Below are 20,128 nucleotides of genomic sequence, written 5' to 3'. Positions count from 1 at the left end.
CCCGGGGCAGTTTGGGGCCCTGTGGGGCAGCTCGGGGGGGTCCCCGGGCAGTTTGGGGGGGGTCTCTGACTCAGTTTGGGGGTCCCTGGGGCACTTGGGGGGGGGGCGAGGGGCAGTTGGGAGGGGTGTGGGGTTGCTTAGGGGATTCCCGGGGCAGTTTGGGGCCCTGTGGGGCAGTTTGGGGCTCTCTGGGGCAGGATATAGGTCTGGGGAGGGCAATTTGGGGGGGGCAGTTAGAAAGCAGGGGGGCAGTAGGAGCCCTGGGGCAGTTGGAGGGGGCATTTGGAGAATGGGGGAGGTAACTGGGGGGGTCCTTTGGACCCAGGGGGGCAGTTGGGGGGTCAATGGTGACCGAGGGGCACTTGAGGGGGGCAGTTGAAGCTGAAGGGGGGCAATTTGGGGGGCACTTGGGGGGGGCAGTTGGAGGGGGTAGTTGTTTCCGTGGGGCAGTTGTTCCCCCCCCCCAGACCATGCAGCGAAGGCGTCGCCGAGGCCTCAGCACTGCGAGGGGTGCAGGTAGGTCCCCCCCTCGGATATCGGGGTCCCCTCCTGGACACCTGGGTCCCTTGGAGGGGGGGCAGGGGGGGGGGGGGGGGCTCCTGGATACCTGGGTCCCCATGGAGGGGGGTGTCCTGCAGCCCCCCCCAATCTGTGGGTCCTCCGTAGGGCAGGGACCGGAGCCGGGGCCCCCCCTCGCCAGCGACTCGGAGGACGACGAGCTGCGCTGGCGTGAGTGTGCGAGGACCGCGGGGTGGGCGGGGGAACACGCTGTTATCGTAGGGTCTACAGAAACGTAACAAGGTGGCGGTTACGGTAGGACCTACAGAAACGCCGATGTTGTGTTATTGTAGGGACCACCAAAACGTGGAGGCGGGGAGTGGAAGGGGGTGAACCCGGATCTGATAGGATCCTCTGGGGTTACTGTAGGCCCTACAATAATAATCTGTGCTCCAATCCCCCAGGCCCTGCCCTCGGAGATGCTGCCTCACCCCAAGTCGTGCTGGAGAGGTAGGTGGGACCCCGATGCGTGGATTCCTTGGGGGGGTTCAGGACGTCTGGGTCCCTTGGGGGTGAGCCCGGATGCCTGGGTCCCTCAGGCAGACCCCAAATCCCAACATCCCCCCCTCCCCCGCAGCGACCCGGAGGAGCCAGATGTTTGCCCAGATGTTCGGGGGCCCCGAAAACGCCGCCACACCCCCGCAGCAGGCCACCACCCGGCTGTGGCCGCACCCTGCCCGGATCCAGACGTCGGGGGACCCAAAAAGCGCCGTTTCGGCCCCCGCCCCACCCCAGATCCAGATGTGGGGAAAAAAACGGCCATTCCAAGTGTTCAGCCCCAAAATCGCTCTCTGAAGCCCCGCAAGGTTGCGGATCCAGATGTGAAACATCTGGAAGGCAGCCACCCCGCTCTCAACGTTGAAAGTGATACAGATGTTAAGGTGCCCCCGGAAACTGCTCTTTTTCACTCAAACTGCCACCGGGCTGCCCTGGAGGTGAGCAGCAACCCAGATGTGGAGAAAAGGGGCCCAAATCCAGATGTTGGAGGTGCTAAAAATGGATGTCGGGTGCTTGTGGTGGACAGCGACACAGATGTGGAGGAGGTTGAGGTCCTTCCAGATGTTGGGCGCCCAAAAATACGTAGAACGGCCCCGAACATGCCAAGGAACCCAGGTGTGGAGATGAGGACCCTGAATCCAGATGTTGGAGGTCCCAAAAATGGATGCTGGGCGCTTGTGGACAGCGATACAGATGTGGAGATGGAGAATTCAAACTCAGCTGTTGAAGGGCCCAAAAATGGACATCAGATGGTGATGGTGGACAGCGATACAGATGTGGAGGAGGACAGAGCCGGTCCAGATGTTGGATCCCCCCAAACCCATCAAACGACCCAAAATGTACCAAAAATCCAAAATCTTGAGATGAAGAGCCACAACGTGGATGTTGAAGGTTCACAAAAGGGTCATCAGATGGTGATGGTGGACAGCGATACAGATGTGGAGGAGGACAGAGCCGGTCCAGATGTTGGATCCCCCCAAACCCATCAAACGACCCAAAATGTACCAGAAAACCAAAATCTTGAGATGAAGACCCACAACGTGGATGTTGAAGGTTCACAAAAGGGTCATCAGACGCTGATGGTGGACAGCGATACAGATGTGGAGGAGGACAGAGCCGGTCCAGATGTTGGATGCCCCCAAACCCATCAAACGACCCAAAATGTACCAAAAATCCAAAATCTTGAGATGAAGACCCACAACGTGGATGTTGAAGGTTCACAAAAGGGACATCAGATGTTGATGGTGGACAGCGATACAGATGTGGAGGAGGACAGAGCCGGTCCAGATGTTGGATCCCCCCAAACCCATCAAACGACCCAAAATGTACCAGAAAACCAAAATCTTGAGATGAAGACCCACAACGTGGATGTTGAAGGTTCACAAAAGGGTCATCAGATGCTGATGGTGGACAGCGATACAGATGTGGAGGAGGACAGAGCCGGTCCAGATGTTGGATGCCTCCAAACCCATCAAACGACCCAAAATGTACCAGAAAACCAAAATCTTGAGATGAAGAGCCACAACGTGGATGTTGAAGGTTCACAAAAGGGTCATCAGATGCTGATGGTGGACAGCGATACAGATGTGGAGGAGGACAGAGCCGGTCCAGATGTTGGATGCCCCCAAACCCATCAAACGACCCAAAATGTACCAAAAACCCAAAATCTTGAGATGAAGACCCACAACGTGGATGTTGAAGGTTCACAAAAGGGTCATCAGATGCTGATGGTGGACAGCGATACAGATGTGGAGGAGGACAGAGCTGTTCCAGATGTTGGATGCCTCCAAACCCATCAAACGACCCAAAATGTACCAAAAACCCAAAATCTTGAGATGAAGACCCAAAACGTGGATGTTGAAGGTTCACAAAAGGGTCATCAGATGCTGATGGTGGACAGCGATACAGATGTGGAGGAGGACAGAGCCGGTCCAGATGTTGGATGCCCCCAAACCCATCAAACGACCCAAAATGTACCAGAAAACCAAAATCTTGAGATGAAGACCCACAACGTGGATGTTGAAGGTTCACAAAAGGGTCATCAGATGCTGATGGTGGACAGCGATACAGATGTGGAGGAGGACAGAGCCGGTCCAGATGTTGGATGCCCCCAAACCCATCAAATGACCCAAAATGTACCAGAAAACCAAAATCTTGAGATGAAGACCCACAACGTGGATGTTGAAGGTTCACAAAAGGGTCATCAGATGGTGATGGTGGACAGCGATACGGATGTGGAAGAGGACACTTCCAATCCAGATGTTGGTTGTCCAGAAAGCCACAGAACAGCCCCCAGGGAGCCAGATGTGAAGACAGAGACCACAAATGGAGATGTTGAAGGCCGACAGACTCTCCTGGTGGAGAGTGATACAGATGGGGAGGAGGAGACTTCCAATCGAGATGTTGGGGCTCCAAAAACCTATCGAGCAACCCAAAATGTACCAAGAAACCCACATGTGGAGACAGAGGGTCCAAATCCACGTGCTGAAGGACCCCAAAATGAACATTGGACACTTGTGGTGGACAGCGATACAGATGTGGAGGAGAATGGGGTGAATCCAAATGTTAGGTGTCCAAAAATCCACAGAATTACACGCAAAGACCCAGATGTGGAGATGAAGAACCCCGATCCAGATGTTGAAGAACCCCAAAATGAACATTGGAACCTAGAGGGGGACAGCGATACAGATGTGGAAGAAGACAACCTGAGTCAACGTGTTCTTTGCCCAAAAAGCCACGAAACACCCCAAAACACCCAGAAAGACCCGACTGTGGTGATGGAGACCCCGAGTCCAGATGTTCGTGGCCTCAGCCGTGCCTCCAATGGTGACAGCGATACAGATGTGGAGGACCTCAATGCCCTTCCCAACGTTGGAGCTCCAAAAACACGTGGGACCACCCATGAGGTCATGGACACAGTTGCTAAGATGGCCGCTGCTCCAGATGTTGACCCCGAAGGGCCGACACGGACCAATGACAATCCAGATGTGAAGGTGACATTCCCAAAACCAGATGTTGGAGCCCCCGAGGCCCAGGGGCCGGTCCTGAATGCGGAGAATGATAGAGATGTTGAGGACAATGGTGTCATTCCAGATGTTGGGACAGTGCAAGGGGCATCTGGTGACCCAGATGTGGCAACACCACCCCCAAATCCAGATGTTTCCTCTCCCGCAAGCCCCGGCGATGGCAGTGACACCGACATGGAGGAGGTGGCCCCCACTCCAGATGTTCGGAGCCTCCCGAGTCGATTCCGGACCCGCAATCGGCCCCATCCAGATGTTGGGGGCCTCACCACGAGCGGCGATATCGACGCGGAGGAGACAAACCCAAACCGAGGGGAATCGTCCCCCAAACGGCCAAGTTTGTCCCCAAAATCACACGGTGACACCGGCGTGGAAGGGGTGGTCCCGCAACGTCGCGATTCGGCCCCGAATCCAGATGTGAAGGCCCCGAATCCAGATGTTGGGGCCCAGCGAGGCAAGACCTCGGTGAGGGGCAAGGATCCAGCTGTGCCGCCAGACGTTTCCGCCCCCGAATCCCCGCGTCTGGCCCCAAATTTGGGTGTCGCCGGCGATGCCGGTGGTGGACCCGGGGGTGACGGGGGGACAGCCTCCGGCGGGGACGTGGGTGCGGCGGTGACAGAGAGTGACAGTGACGGTGAGTGGGGTGGCCCCGGACACCTGGGTCCCCTCCCCGGACGCTTGGGTCCCTTCTCAAGGTTCTTCCTTCCCCCCCCCCACCCCACAGAAGACCCCAACCTCTTCTTGGAGCCCACCCAGAGCTTCTTGCCACCGGTGGCCGACAGTAGGTGGCCCGGACGCTTGCGTGTGTCCCCCCCCCCCGCCCCGGGACACCTGGGTGTCCCCCCCCCCGCCCCTGGACACCTGAGTGTCCCCCACCCCGGCCACCTGGGTCCCCAGCGCAGCTCTCCCACAGGCGCAACGCGGGGCTGGGACCCCGAGGAACCCACCCAGCTCTTCTTCCTCCCCGAGGAGGAGGAGGAGGAGGAGGAAGAGCAGCCCCCCCCAGAACCCCCCCAGCACGCCTGGGTCCCCCCGACGGAGCCGGTGACGGTGACGCCGGCCCGGGAGGGGACAGAGACCAGAGCAGGCGCCGGCGGGGAGGTGAGTGCGAGGGGACCCAGGGGTCCGGGTGGTCCCCACCCCAAAAAAGGGGACGCGGGCGTCCGGGCACTGACACCCCCCCCCCCCCCCCCCAAATCCCCCAGGTAGGGGAGGGGCCCCGCCGCAGCCAGCGCCTGGTCAGGAGCCGAGGGGGCGGAGCCACAGGGGGTGGAGCCTCTGGTGGGGGCAGAGCCAGCAGGGCTAGGGGCGGAGCACCTCCTCCTGACCCCGCCCCCGTGCGGCGCAGCCCCCGCCTCCAGGCCCGCCCCCCTCCACCAGAGGCGCCGACCACAAGGGGGCGGGGGCAGGTGGAGCCCCGCCCCCCACCCAAACCCCGCCCCTGTCGGGCAGGTCCCGCCCCCTCTAAGAGACAAGCTCAGGTGGGTGTGGCTTGGGGGGGTGGGGCTGTGGGTGGGGCCAAGGTGTAACCTGGAGGCAGGGCTGGGGTGGAGTCTGTTCTCTGTGGGAGGAGCCTAATGGTGATGGGCGGGGCCAAAAAGTGAGGGGCGGGGTCAGGGTCTGGATGAGGTGGGTGGGGCTGTATGGTGGGAGGGGTCATGTGGGGTGGAGCTTGTGGGGGGCGGGGCTTCTGGCTGCTGATTGACAAGCAGGGCATGGCCTAATGGGGATGGGCGGGGCTTGGTGGGAAGGGGCAGGGTCTCATGCTGTGGCTCCGCCCCCCCCCAGGAGGAGGAGGAGGAGCCACCAGAGGTCATGGGGCCCCAGCTCCGCCCCCGGGGGGGGCCTGGCTCCACCCCCCCCAAGGTACGTTGTCCCCCAATGTCCCTGTGTCCCCTCAGGGTGTCCCCCTGGCCCCCCCTCATTGCCCCCACCCTGGCCAAAGTCACCCAGGAGTGTCCCCACGTCCCCCCCAGATCCCCCTGGGGTGTCCCCATGGTGTCCCCAATGTGTCCCTCAGCCCTCACGGTGTCCCCAGGTTCACGGGGTTGGTGGCAGTCCCGGGGTGTCCCCAAGACGTCCCCATGGTGTCCCCATGTTTTGTTTGTCAGTGTGGTGGCCACCCCAGGGGTGTCCCCAACACGTCCCCATGGTGTCCCCGTGTCCCCATGTTCTCTTTGTCGGTGTGGTGGCCACCCCAGGGGTGTCCCCATGGTGTCCCCATGTTCTGTTTGTCGGTGTGGTGGCCACCCCAGGGGTGTCCCCAAGACGTCCCCATGGTGTCCCCATGTTCTGTTTGTCGGTGTGGTGGCCACCCCAGGGGTGTCCCCAACACGTCCCCATGGTGTCCCCGTGTCCCCATGTTCTGTTTGTCGGTGTGGTGGCCACCCCAGGGGTGTCCCCATGGTGTCCCCATGTTCTGTTTGTCGGTGTGGTGGCCGCCCCAGGGGTGTCCCCAACACGTCCCCATGGTGTCCCCACATCCCCAGGTGCTGTTCACGGGGGTGGTGGCCTCCCCAGACATGGAGGTGGCCCTGAAGACACTGGGAGGGTCCATGGCCACCTCTGTCTTTGACTGCACCCACCTGGTGACCGACCGCGTCCGACGCACCGTCAAGTTCCTCTGCGCGGTGGCCCGCGGCGTCCCCATCGTCACCCCTGAGTGGCTCCACGAGGTCCCATGGGGGTGGGGGACGCGGGAGGGGGGACTTGGGGACAAGGAGAGAGTTCTTGGGGACAGGAAGGGGGATCTTGGGGTCATGGGGGACCTTGGGGACAGGGCATGGGGTTTCTTGGGGACAAGGAGAGGTTTCTTGGGGACAAGGAGAGGATCCTTGGGGACACGAGACAAAGGCCTTGGGGACAGGGATGGGGTCTGTGGGGACAAGGTTCATCCTTGGGGACAGGGTGGTTCTTGGGGACATGGGGAGGTGTCCTTGGGGACAGGGTGGTCCTCGTGGGCATGGGATGGTGGTCTTTGGGGATGGGGTGGTCGCTGGGGACATGGGATGGCATCTTTGGGGACATGGACAACCTTGGGGACAAAGGAGAGGGTTCTAGGGGCCAAAGGAGGGTCCTTGGGGACAGGGGATGGTGTCCTTGGGGACAAGGGGGGGTGTTTGGGGACAAAAAAGGGGTCCTTGGGGACAGAGGATGGGGTTCTTGGGGACATGGGGGTTGTGGGGGGACAAGGAAGAGGGGTGTTTGGGGACACGGTGGCCCTTGGGGACAAAGAAGGGGCCCTTGGGGACAAGGGGGGACGTTAGGGACAAGGAGCGGGATCCTTGGGGACGTGGGGGACAAGGGGGACGAGGGGGGGGGGGGGGATGGGGGGAGGAGGGGACCTGGGAGGTCCCTGGGGTTGGAGGTGCCACCACGTGTGTCCCCCGTGTCCCCAGAGCGTCCGCGGTGGCCGCGTCCTGGTGCCGGGTCCCTTCCTGGTGCGTGACAGCCAGCAGGAACGTCACTTTGGCTTCAGCCTGGCCCAGGCCCTGCGCCGCGCCCGCCGCCACCCCCTGCTCCAGGTGACCGTCCCCAACTGTCCCCAACTGTCCCCAACCCTCCCCAACTGTCCCCAACCCTTCCCGAGCGGCCCTGTCCTCCCCACGGGTGGCCCTGTCCCCTCACCGAGTGGGGCACCCACTGGGGACTCAGCACAGGGCTGTCAGGGGTTGTCACCTGGTGTCACCCGATGTCACCCGGTGGACCCACGGTGACCGCAAGTGTCCTTGTCCCCCGTTGAATCGGGTCCCCTCACGTGGCCTCGGTCCGATCTGGGGATGGCCAGAGGAGCGTCACCTCCTTTGCTGGTGTCCCCACAGTGTCCCCAAGGTGATCCTGAGGTGTCCCTGTCCCCTAAAGTGTCCCTGGTCCCCCAAGTTGTGTCCCCCCCCACCATGTGGCCTCGGTCCCATCGTGGGGGGGGCTTGGGGATGACCGGAGGGGTGTCCCCTGATGTCCCTTAGTGTCCCCTTGGTGTCTTCGCACTGTCCCCAAGGTGTCTTTGTCCCCTGTCCCACCCTCCGGTGTCCCCAGGGCTACGAGGTCCACGTCACCCCCAGCGTCCGCCCCGAGCCCGAGCACATGAGGGACATCATCACCTGCAGCGGTGGCACCTTCCTGCCCACCATGCCCCACACCTATGGGGTGAGGGGACAGCGGGGACAGTGGAGGGGGGGACACGGGAGGGCCCAGGGCCACCAAGGGGGGACACAGGGGGGTCCCAGAGCCACCGGGGAGGGGACCCAAGGGGACATTGGGGGACCCAGAGCCACCAGGGAGGGGACCCAAGGGGACATCAGGGGACACTGGGGACCAAGAGCCACCGGGGAGGGGACCCAAGGGGACATCAGGGGACACTGGGGACCCAGAGCCACCGGGGAGGGGACCCAAGGGGACATCGGGGGACACCGGGGACCCAGAGCCACCGGGGAGGGGACCCAAGGGGACATCGGGGGACACCGGGGACCCAGAGCCATTTGGGAGGGGACCCAAGGGGACATCGGGGGACACCGGGGACCCAGAGCCACCAGGGAGGGGACCCAAGGGGACACGGGGGACCCAGAGCCACCAGGGAGGGGACCCAAGGGGACATCGGGGGACACTGGGGACCAAGAGCCACCAGGGAGGGGACCCAAGGGGACACGGGGGACCCAGAGCCACCAGGGAGGGGACCCAAGGGGACATCGGGGGACACCGGGGACCCAGAGCCACCGGGGAGGGGACCCAAGGGGACATCGGGGGACACCGGGGACCCAGAGCCATTTGGGAGGGGACCCAAGGGGACATCGGGGGACACCGGGGACCCAGAGCCATTCGGGAGGGGACCCAAGGGGACATCGGGGGACCCAGAGCCACCAGGGAGGGGACCCAAGGGGACATCGGGGGACACCGGGGACCCAGAGCCACCGGGGAGGGGACCCAAGGGGACATCGGGGGACACCGGGGACCCAGAGCCATTTGGGAGGGGACCCAAGGGGACATCGGGGGACACTGGGGACCCAGAGCCACCGGGGAGGGGACCCAAGGGGACATCAGGGGACACTGGGGACCAAGAGCCACCGGGGAGGGGACCCAAGGGGACATCGGGGGACCCAGAGCCACCAGGGAGGGGACCCAAGGGGACATCGGGGGACACCGGGGACCCAGAGCCATTTGGGAGGGGACCCAAGGGGACATCGGGGGACCCAGAGCCACCAGGGAGGGGACCCAAGGGGACATCAGGGGACAGCGGGGACCCAGAGCCATGGGGAGGGGACCCAAGGGGACATCGGGGGACACCGGGGACCAAGAGCCATTTGGGAGGGGACCCAAGGGGACATCGGGGGACCCAGAGCCACCGGGGAGGGGACCCAAGGGGACATCAGGGGACACCGGGGACCCAGAGCCACCGGGGAGGGGACCCAAGGGGACATCCGGGGACCCAGAGCCATTTGGGAGGGGACCCAAGGGGACATCGGGGGACACTGGGGACCAAGAGCCATTTGGGAGGGGACCCAAGGGGACATCGGGGGACCCAGAGCCACCAGGGAGGGGACCCAAGGGGACATCAGGGGACACCGGGGACCCAGAGCCACCGGGGAGGGGACCCAAGGGGACATCAGGGGACACAGGGGACCCAGAGCCACCGGGGAGGGGACCCAAGGGGACATCGGGGGACACCGGGGACCCAGAGCCATTTGGGAGGGGACCCAAGGGGACGTCGGGGGACACCGGGGACCCAGAGCCACCGGGGAGGGGACCCAAGGGGACATCGGGGGGACATTGGGGACCCAGAGCCACCGGGGAGGGGACCCAAGGGGACATTGGGGGACAGCGGGGACCCAGAGCCATTTGGGAGGGGACCCAAGGGGACACGGGGGACCCAGAGCCACCAGGGAGGGGACCCAAGGGGACATCGGGGGACACCGGGGACCCAGAGCCATGGGGAGGGGACCCAAGGGATGTTGGGGGGACATTGGGGGGGTCCCGAAGCCATCGAGGGGGGGGGGGGGGGATGGGACATGGGGGTTCCCAGGGGGGTCGGGGGAGGCATCTGGGGGTCCTGGGGGGGTTCTTGGGGGTCCTGGGAGAGGTGGGGGGTCCCTAGGGGGATGGGGGGGGGGGGGCATTGGAGTTGGGGGGTCCTGGGGGGTGGTCGGGGCATCCTGGGGGTCTTGGGGGGTCCCATTGGGGCTGGGGTCTCCTGGGGGGGGGGTCCCGGGGGGGTCAGGGCATCCTGGGGGTCTTGGGGGGTCCCATTGGGGCTGGGGTCTCCCGGGGGGGGGGTCCCGGGGGGGTCAGGGTGCCCTTGGGGGGGTGTCAGGGCATCCTGGGGGTCTTGGGGGGTCCCATTGGGGTTGGGGTCTCTCAGGGGGGGTCCCGGGGGGGTCAGGGTGCCCTTGGGGGGGTGTCAGGGCATCCTGGGGGTCTTGGGGGGTCCCATTGGGGCTGGGGTCTCCCGGGGGGGGGGTTCGGGGGGGGTCAGGGTGCCCTTGGGGGGGGGTCAGGGCATCCTGGGGGTCTTGGGGGGTCCCATTGGGGCTGGGGTCTCCCGGGGGGGGGGTTCGGGGGGGGTCAGGGTGCCCTTGGGGGGGGGGTCAGGGCATCCTGGGGGTCTTGGGGGGTCCCATTGGGGCTGGGGTCTCTCAGGGGGGGTCCCGGGGGGGTCAGGGTGCCCTTGGGGGGTGTCTGGGGGACTTGGGGGGTCCCATTGGGGTTGGGGTCTCTCGGGGGCGGGGGGTCCCGGGGGGGTCAGGGCATCCTGGGGGTCTTGGGGGGTCCCATTGGGGTTGGGGTCTCTCAGGGGGGTCCCAGGGGGGTCAGGGTGCCCTTGGGGGGTGTCTGGGGGTCTTGGGGGGTCCCATTGGGGTTGGGGTCTCTCGGGGAGGGTTTGGGGGGGGTCAGGGTGCCCTTGGGGGGGGTCAGGGCAACCGGGGGGGGTCTTGGGGGGTCACATTGGGGTTGGGGTCTCTCGGGGGGGGGGCGGGGGGGTCAGGGTGCCCTTGGGGGGTGTCAGGGCATCCTGGGGGTCTTGGGGGGTCCCACTGGGGTTGGGGTCTCTCGAGGGGGGTCCGGGGGGGGTCAGGGTGCCCTTGGGGAGTGTCAGGGCATCCTGGGGGTCTTGGGGGGTCCCATTGGGGTCTGGGGCTCCTTTGGGGGGGCTGCTGGGGGTCCCGGGGGGGTCAGGGTATCCCAGGGGTCTTGGGGGGTCCCACTGGGGTTGGGGTCTCTCGGGGGGGGGGCGGGGGGGTCAGGGTGCCCTTGGGGGGTGTCAGGGCATCCTGGGGGTCTTGGGGGGTCCCATTGGGGTCTGGGGCTCCTTTGGGGGGGCTGCTGGGGGTCCCGGGGGGGTCAGGGTATCCCAGGGGTCTTGGGGGGTCCCACTGGGGTTAGTGGGGGTCCTGGGGGGATTTGTGGGGTCCCATTGGGGTTTGGGGGGGTCCTGGGTGGGGTTGGGGGGGTCCCATTGGGGTTTGAGGGGTCCCATGGGGGTTTGGGGTGGTCCCATGGGGGTTTGGGGGGTCCCATGGGAGTTTGAGGGGTCCCATTGGGGTTTGGGGGTCCTGGGTGGGGTTGGGGGGTCCCACTGGGGTTTGGGGGGTCCCATTGGGTTTGGGGGTCCTGGGTGGTGTTGGGGGGGTCCCATTGGGGGTTGGGGTGGTCCCATGGGGGTTTGAGGGGTCCCATGGGGGTTTGGGGGTCCTGGGTGGGGTTTGGGGGTTCCCGTTGGGGTTTGGGGGTTCCCGTTGGGGTTTGGGGGGGTCCTGTTGGCGTTTGAGGGGTCCTATTGGGGTTTGAGGGCTCCCATGGGGTTTGGGGGTCCTGGGTGGGGTTGGGGGGTCCCGGTGGGGTTTGAGGGGTCCCATTGGGGTTTGGGGGTCCTGGGTGGGGTTGGGGGGTCCCCTTGGGGTTTGAGGGGTCCCGTTGGGGTTTGGGGGGGTCCCGGTGGGGTTGGGGGGTCCCCTTGGGGTTTGAGGGGTCCCGTTGGGGTTTGGGGGGTCCCGTTGGGGTTTGAGGGGTCCCATTGGGGTTTGGGGGTCCTGGGTGGGGTTGGGGGGTCCCATTGGGGTTTGGGGGTCCTGGGTGGGGTTGGGGGGTCCCACTGGGGTTTGGGGGGGTCCCGGTGGGGTTTGGGGGTCCTGGGTGGGGTTGGGGGGTCCCACTGGGGTTTGAGGGGTCCCGTTGGGGTTTGGGGGGGTCCCGGTGGGGTTTGGGGGTCCTGGGTGGGGTTGGGGGGTCCCCTTGGGGTTTGAGGGGTCCCGTTGAGTTTTGGGGGGGTCCCGGTGGGGTTTGAGGGGTCCCATTGGGGTTTGGGGGTCCTGGGTGGGGTTGGGGGGTCCCGTTGGGGTTTGGGGGGTCCCGGTGGTGTTTGAGGGGTCCCATTGGGGTTTGGGGGTCCTGGGTGGGGTTGAGGGGGTCCCGGTGGGGTTGGGGGGTCCCATTGGGGTTTGGGGGGGTCCCATCAGGATCAACGGCCCTATTGGGGACCCCAGAAGCCTCCGCCTCCCCCAAAGGTCCTCGGGGCGGGAGGGGGTGGGGGGTCCGGGCGGTGTATTGGGGACCCCCAATGACACCCCCAAACCCCCCCCCCGCCCCCCCCCAGCCCCGGCGGCTGGTGATCTCCTGCCAGGCGGACTCGGGGTGCTGGGCCCCGGCGCTGGGCGCCCGCTTGCCCCTGGCCTCCCCCGAGCTTCTCCTGACCGGGCTCCTGCGCCAGCGCCTCCAGCTCCAGCCCTTCCTCCTCCCCCCCCCCGCCCCCCCCCGCTTCCCCTTCGCCCCCCCATTCCCACGGGACCCCCCCCCCAAATCCTTCGGCACCTCTCGGGCTCCCTCCCGCCTGTCCCCCCCCGCCCGTTTCGGGGTCCTCCCCCAGGGAACCCACGGAGGGGGCGGCAAAAAGCCGGAGCCGACGACCCCCCCGGGACCCCCCCGGGGAACCCCAACCCCCCCCCCCGGTCCGCCCCGGCACCAGGCGGCGGCTGGCGGCCCCCCCCCACCACCCCCCCCCCCGCCCCCCAATAAAGAGGGGTTTTGGCAGTGAAAAAGAGGTGATTTGGGGGGGACACGGGGGTGTCACCTGCCGGGTGGGGGACTGCAAGCCCCCCCCCCATTTTGGGGGGACACGGGGGTGTCACCTCCCTAGTGGGGGACCACAAGCCCCCCCCCCCCCTTTTTAGGGGACACGGGGGTGTCACCTGCCCAGTGGGGGACCGCAAGCCCCCCCCCCATTTTGGGGGGACACGGGGGTGTCACCTCCCTAGTGGGGGACCACAAGCCCCCCCCCCCCTTTTTAGGGGACACGGGGGTGTCACCTGCCCAGTGGGGGACTGCAAGCCCCCCCCCCATTTTGGGGGGACACGGGGGTGTCACCTCCCTAGTGGGGGACCACAAGCCCCCCCCCCCCTTTTTAGGGGACACGGGGGTGTCACCTGCCCAGTGGGGGACCACAAGCCCCCCCCCATTTTGGGGGGACACGGGGGTGTCACCTCCCTAGTGGGGGACCGCAAGCCCCCCCCCCATTTTGGGGGGATACGGTGGTGTCACCTCCCTAGTGGGGGACCACAAGCCCCCCCCCCCCTTTTTTAGGGGACACGGGGGTGTCACCTCCCCGGTGGGGTTGAGAACCCCAAGGCCCCCCCCCCTGTTTTTTGGGGGGATATGGGGGTGTCGGCTCCCCAGTGGGGTGGGGAACCCCAAGTTCCCCCCCCCCCCCCCCCCCCGCTTTTTGGGGACATGGGGGACACAGGTGGTGCCACCTCCCTGGCGGGATGAGAGGACCCCAAACCCTCCCTTTTTGGGGGGGACATTGGGTGACATGAGAGTGTCACCTCCATGGTGGGGTGGGGGACCCCAAGCTGCCCCCCCCCCCCCTCCTTTGGGGGGACAGGGGAGGGGGGGGACACAGGAGGGGCCCTGTGTCCCCATGGGGACACGTGGGGCACAGAGGGGAGGTGACAGGGACATGGAGGGGACACGGGAGGAGATCCCTCCGCACGGCTGTGGTGGCCCTGAGGACGTCGGCGCTCTCTTGGATCGCTGTGGTGGCCTTGGGGACATCGGGCTTCCCCACGGGGACACCGGGACCCCTTGCGTGGTCGTGGTGGCTTTGGGGACACCGGGAACACCCATGGGGACACTTAGAGGGGACACGGAGGGGACACGAGAGAGGTGACGCGTGGAGAGGACGTGCGGGAGGTGACACGGGGACGCGAGAGGGGACACCGACAGGAGAAGGGACGTGGGAGGGGACGTGGGGACAAAGGAGACGCGGGGCGGGGCGGGGTGGGTCACGAGTTGGGGACAAAGTGACACAAAACCAGGACTGCGGCAGTGGTATGTTAACGCCACCGGTCCCCAACAAAGCCACCGGTCCCCAGCGAAGCCACTGGTCCCCAACAAAGCCACCGGTCCCCAACGAAGCAACTGGTCCCCGACGAAGCCACCGGTCCCCAATGAAGCCATCGGTCCCCAGCGAAGCCACCGGTCCCCGACGAAGCCACCGGTCCCCAACGAAGCCACTGGTCCCCGATGAAGCCATCGGTCCCCAGTGAAGCCATCGGTCCCCAATGAAGCCACCAGTCCCCAACAAAGCCACCGGTCCCCAACGAAGCCACTGGTCCCCAGCGAAGCCACTGGTCCCCAACAAAGCCACCGGTCCCCAACGAAGCCACCGGTCCCCGATGAAGCCATCGGTCCCCAGCGAAGCCATCGGTCCCCAATGAAGCCACCAGTCCCCAACGAAGCCATCGGTCCCCAACGAAGCCACCGGTCCCCGACGAAGCCACCGGTCCCCAACGAAGCCATCGGTCCCCAACGAAGCCACCGGTCCCCAACGAAGCCATCGGTCCCCAATGAAGCCACTGGTCCCCAGTGAAGCCATCGGTCCCCAGCGAAGCAACTGGTCCCCAACGAAGCCACCGGTCCCCAACGAAGCCACCGGTCCCCAATGAAGCCACCGGTCCCCAGCGAAGCCACCGGTCCCCAACGAAGCCACCGTCGTCCCCTACTGCGGTTCCCGCTGCAGCAGCCCCGGGAGGGCGGTGGTGGCATCCCGGCAGCGCTGGGCCACGGCGGTGGCATCGGGGACGCCGAGGGTGACCAGCAGTCCCCGGGCCATCCGCAGCGTCCCCAGGAGGTGGCCCTGGGCCAGGCGGGCGCTGGCGTCCCACAGCACCTCGGCCGCTGCCACCGCTGCCATCAGGTCCTCGGGGACTCCAGGACCCTCCTGGGACACCCCAGGAGCCTCGGGGCCACCGAGTCCAGTAGCCGCGGTGGCCTCGATGTCCTCGAGGAGCTGCCGCAGGTGACGGTAGAAGTGGGTGGCCCCGTCACAGGCGGCCACTAAACGTCCCAGGGGCTCGTGGGCCACCGCCGCTCGCCGTGCCCGCTCTCCAGCCACCGCCGTCTCCACCATTGCCACTGCCGTCTTCTTGGTGGCCTCGGTGGCCGCCCGCAGCCCCGCGCTGGCCTCGGCCACTCGTGTCTCGTGGGCTGCCACCTCCGAGGCCGCTGTGGCCAGCTCTGAGGCCACTGGTAGTGCCTGGGTGGCCACTAGCAGATCCTGGCGTGCCTGGTTCTCCCGGGCCACTGCCGCTGCCAGGTGGCCCACGGTGGCCACAGTGGTGGTCCCGGCAGTGGCCGCAGCCCCACAGGCGTCCCTCAGGCGTGCGGCGTCCCCTGCCACTGTGGTCCAGGTGGCCTCCACCAAGGCCACCGCCTCCCGCCACTCACGCATGATGGTTGCCACGGTAGCCCAGGCGTCCCCCGTGGTGGCCCTGGGGACAGTGGGATCCCCCGGCGGGACCGCACTGGCCTCTGGGGTGGTCCCGGTGGTGGCCCCAGCGGTGGCCAGGGCACGACGGAGACGGGTGGCCTCTCTGTGACGGTGGCCCATGGCCCGGCTGATGGTGGCAACGAGGGCCACCAGCCCGGCCCGCAGCGAGCCCGATGGCCCAGCCAGGGGGACGTCCCCTGCGGTGGCCCCCAGCTCGCCCAGGACAGCCACCACCGTCACCAGTGGTTCTAGCAGCTCTGGGGACACCTGGGGACAAGAACGTGGCCGGTGGCAGGGTCCCCCACGTCCCTTGTCCTCTCCCAGGTGTTCCCTATGGCCCCTGTCCCCTCTGGGGTCCCCTGATGTCCCCTGTCCCCTCTGCTGTCCCCATGTCACCCCGGGGGTCTCCCATGTCCCTTGTCCCTTCCTCAGGGTTGCCCGTGTCACTCGTCCCCTCCCTGGGGTCTTCTGCTGTCCCCCGATGTCACCTTCGGGGTCCCCGGATGCCACCCTGGGGGTCCTCCGTGGCACTTGTCCTCTTGTCACCTCCCACCCCCCCCCCGCCACCCCCATCCCTTCTGCCACCCCTGTCCTCTGTCCCCACCGTCCCCTGTCCCCCTGCCACCCTCTGTCCCCTCTGCCACCTCCCTGTCCCCTCACCCTCCTGTCCCCGTCACCCTCCTGCCACCCCAGTCCCCATCCCCACCGTCCCCCTGTCCCCACTCTGCCACTGCCCTGTCCCCCTGTCCCCATCACCTTGTCACCTCCTGCCACCCCAATACCTTCTGCCACCCCGTCCCTTGTCCCTCTGTCCCCTCTGCCAGTGCCCTGTCCCCATCCCCCCCCCGCCACCCCATTTCCCGTCCCCACCGTCCCCACATCCCCTCTGCCACCCCCCTGCCACCCTTGTCCCCTCTGCCACTGCCCTGTCCCCCTGTCCCCATCACCTTGTCACCCCTCTGCCACACCCATTCCCTCTGCCACCCCCTGCCACCCCGGCCCCTGTCCCCTCTGCCACCCCCTGTCCCCTGTCCCCTCTGCCACCCCCTGTCCCCTCTGCCACCCCTCTGCCACCCCAGCCCCTGTCCCCTCTGCCACCCTCTGTCCCCTCTGCCACCCCTCTGTCACCCTGTCCCCTGTCCCCTCTGCCACCCCCTGTCCCCTGTCCCCTCTGCCACCCCTCTGCCACCCCGGCCTCTGTCCCCTCTGCCACCCCCCATTCCCTCTGTCCCCTCTGCCACCCCCTGTCCCCTCTGCCACCCCTCTGTCACCCTGTCCCCTGTCCCCTCTGCCACCCCCTGTCCCCTCTGCCACCCCTCTGTCACCCTGTCCCCTGTCCCCTCTGCCACCCCCTGTCCCCTCTGCCACCCCTCTGCCACCCCGGCCTCTGTCCCCTCTGCCACCCCCCATTCCCTCTGTCCCCTCTGCCACCCCCTGTCCCCTCTGCCACCCCTCTGTCACCCTGTCCCCTGTCCCCTCTGCCACCCCCTGTCCCCTCTGCCACCCCTCTGCCACCCCGGCCTCTGTCCCCTCTGCCACCCCCTGTCACCCCGGCCCCTGTCCCCTCTGCCACCCCCTGTCCCCTCTGCCACCCCTCTGCTACCCTGTCCCCTGTCCCCTCTGCCACCCCCTGTCCCCTGTCCCCTCTGCCACCCCCTGTCACGCCGTCCCCTGTCCCCTCTGCCACCCCCTGTCCCCTCTGCCACCCCCCGCCACCCCGGCCTCTGTCCCCTCTGCCACCCCAGCCCCTGTCCCCTCTGCCACCCCCCATTCCCTCTGTCCCCTGTGCCACCCCTTGTCCCCTCTGCCACCCCCTGCCACCCCAGCCCCTGTCCCCTCTGCCACCCCCTGTCCCCTCTGCCACCGCCATCACCCCGGCCTCTGTCCCCTCTGCCACCCCTCTGCTACCCTGGGCCCTGTCCCCTCTGCCACCCCTCTGTCACCCTGTCCCCTGTCCCCTCTGCCACCCCCTGTCCCCTGTCCCCTCTGCCACCCCCTGTCACGCCGTCCCCTGTCCCCTCTGCCACCCCTCTGCCACCCCGGCCTCTGTCCCCTCTGCCACCCTCTGTCCCCTATGCCACCCCTCTGCTACCCTGGGCCCTGTCCCCTCTGCCACCCCCTGTCCCCTGTCCCCTCTGCCACCCCCTGTCACCCCGGCCCCTGTCCCCTCTGCCACTCCCTGTCCCCTCTGCCACCCCCTGTCCCCTGTCCCCTCTGCCACCCCCCTGCCACCCCGGCCTCTGTCCCCCGTCCCCTCTGCCACCCCCATAACCACCCTGCCACCCTATTCCTCGTCCCCATTGTCCCCTCTGCCACCCCTCTGTCCCCTCCATGTCCCGTCCCCCCCCCTCCCCCTCCTCCCCCGCCATCCAGCGCTGAGATTTGTCCCACCTCGGGAGGGACAATGGGCCTGGTGGCCTCCGGGGTCCCCATGGGTGGTGGTGGCAGCGGTGGGGACGCGGTGGGGACGCGGTGGGGACGCACGGGGCCGGGAAGCGAATGGCGGCGGCAGTGGCTGGACACGGCCTTGGGGCTGGGCCAGGCTCGGACGCCGGCCAGCGGGGCCATTGCCAGCGGAGACGTCACCCACCCCGTGACCCTGCTACAGCCACCTACGCTCCTCGCTGTCCCCCTGTGTCCCCAACGGGACCCCGTGTCCCTCCGTGTCCCACGATGTCCCCCCGTGTCCCCGACGGGATCCTACAGCCTCTAGCGTCCCCCCCCCCAATGTCCCCAGCAGGGCCCCAGCACGGCCACCCACAGCCCTCGGTGTCCCCCAGTGTCCCTCAATGTCCCCCAATGTCCCTAATGGGACCCCATGGCCTCCAGTGTCCCCCAGTGTCCCCCCATGGGACCCCACGGCCTCCAATGTCCCCCAGTGTCCCCAACATGGCCCCAGCACGGCCACCCACAGCCCTCGGTGTCCCCCAGTGTCCCTCAATGTCCCCCAATGTCCCTAATGGGACCCCATGGCCTCCAGTGTCCCCCAGTGTCCCCTCATGGGACCCTACGGCCTCCAATGTCCCCCCTCAATGTCCCCAACGGGGTCCCAGCACGGCCACCCACACTCCTCGGTGTCCCCAATGTCCCCAACAGGTCCCACAGCCCTCGGTGTCCCCCAATGTCCCTAACGGGACCCCATGGCCTCCAGTGTCCCCCAGTGTCCCCTCATGGGACCCCACGGCCTCCAATGTCCCCCCCCAATGTCCCCAACATGGCCCCAGCACGGCCATCCACAGCCCTCGGTGTCCCTCAATGTCCCCCAATGTCCCTAACGGGACCCCACGGCCTCCAGTGTCCCCCAGTGTCCCCTCATGGGACCCCACGGCCTCCAATGTCCCCCAATGTCGCCCCATGGGACCCCATGGCCTCCAATGTCCCCCCCCAATGTCCCCAACGGGGTCCCAGCACGGCCACCCACAGCCCTCGGTGTCCCCAATGTCCCCAACAGGTCCCACAGCCTCCGGTGTCCCCTAATGTCCCCGAGAGGATCCCGTGGCCACTGGTGTCCCCAACATGTCCCCGGGACAGCCCAGTCGTCCCTGATGTGTCCCCCCCCAATGTCCCCAACATGGCCCCAGCACGGCCACTCACAGTCCTCGGTGTCCCCAATGTCCCCAACAGGTCCCACAGCCCTCGGTGTCCCCCAATGTCCCTAACGGGACCCCATGGCCTCCAGTGTCCCCCAGTGTCCCCTCATGGGACCCCACGGCCTCCAATGTCCCCCCAATGTCCCCAACATGGCCCCAGCACGGCCACCCACAGCCCTCGGTGTCCCCCAGTGTCCCTCAATGTCCTTAATGGGACCCCATGGCCTCCAGTGTCCCCCAGTGTCCCCCCATGGGACCCCACGGCCTCCAATGTCCCCCCTCAATGTCCCCAACGGGGTCCCAGCACGGCCACCCACAGCCCTCGGTGTCCCCCAATGTCCCCAACAGGTCCCACAGCCTCCGGTGTCCCCTAATGTCCCCAAGAGGATCCTGTGGCCACTGGTGTCCCCAACATGTCGCCGGGACAGCCCAGTGGTCCCTGATGTCCCCCCCCAATGTCCCCAACATGGCCCCAGCACGGCCACCCACAGCCCTCGGTGTCCCCCAGTGTCCCTCAATGTCCCTAACGGGACCCCATGGCCTCCAGTGTCCCCCAGTGTCCCCCCATGGGACCCCACGGCCTCCAATGTCCCCCCCCAATGTCCCCAACATGGCCCCAGCACGGCCACCCACAGCCCTCGGTGTCCCTCAATGTCCCCCAATGTCCCTAACGGGACCCCATGGCCTCCAGTGTCCCCCAGTGT

At 66.7% G+C, this 20,128-nt stretch overlaps 2 protein-coding genes across 2 annotated transcripts; one reads left to right on the top strand and one right to left on the bottom strand.

Annotated features, from left to right (window-relative positions):
* Positions 1–421: 421 nt before the first annotated feature.
* On the top strand, positions 422–13,554 carry MDC1 (mediator of DNA damage checkpoint 1). Its single transcript, XM_075490616.1, has 13 exons — positions 422–516; positions 667–729; positions 963–1,008; positions 1,136–4,713; positions 4,804–4,860; positions 4,993–5,180; positions 5,285–5,560; positions 5,868–5,945; positions 6,569–6,754; positions 7,478–7,603; positions 8,115–8,225; positions 12,664–12,952; positions 13,472–13,554. Exons 1-13 carry the CDS (start codon positions 471–473, stop codon positions 13,552–13,554), a joined length of 5,127 nt encoding a protein of 1,708 aa, XP_075346731.1. The 5' UTR covers positions 422–470.
* A 1,444-nt stretch (positions 13,555–14,998) lies between these two features.
* Positions 14,999–18,402, bottom strand: LOC142404162 (uncharacterized). Its single transcript, XM_075490614.1, has 2 exons — positions 18,226–18,402; positions 14,999–16,101 (listed from the first exon to the last, which is right to left on the bottom strand). The coding sequence occupies exons 1-2, from the start codon at positions 18,400–18,402 to the stop codon at positions 15,064–15,066; spliced, it is 1,215 nt and encodes a 404-aa protein (XP_075346729.1). The 3' UTR covers positions 14,999–15,063.
* Positions 18,403–20,128: the final 1,726 nt, after the last annotated feature.

This window comes from Mycteria americana, unplaced genomic scaffold, assembly GCF_035582795.1.
Source record: "Mycteria americana isolate JAX WOST 10 ecotype Jacksonville Zoo and Gardens unplaced genomic scaffold, USCA_MyAme_1.0 Scaffold_86, whole genome shotgun sequence".
Classification (NCBI taxonomy): domain Eukaryota; kingdom Metazoa; phylum Chordata; class Aves; order Ciconiiformes; family Ciconiidae; genus Mycteria; species Mycteria americana.
This window is presented reverse-complemented; position numbering and strand designations above follow the sequence as displayed.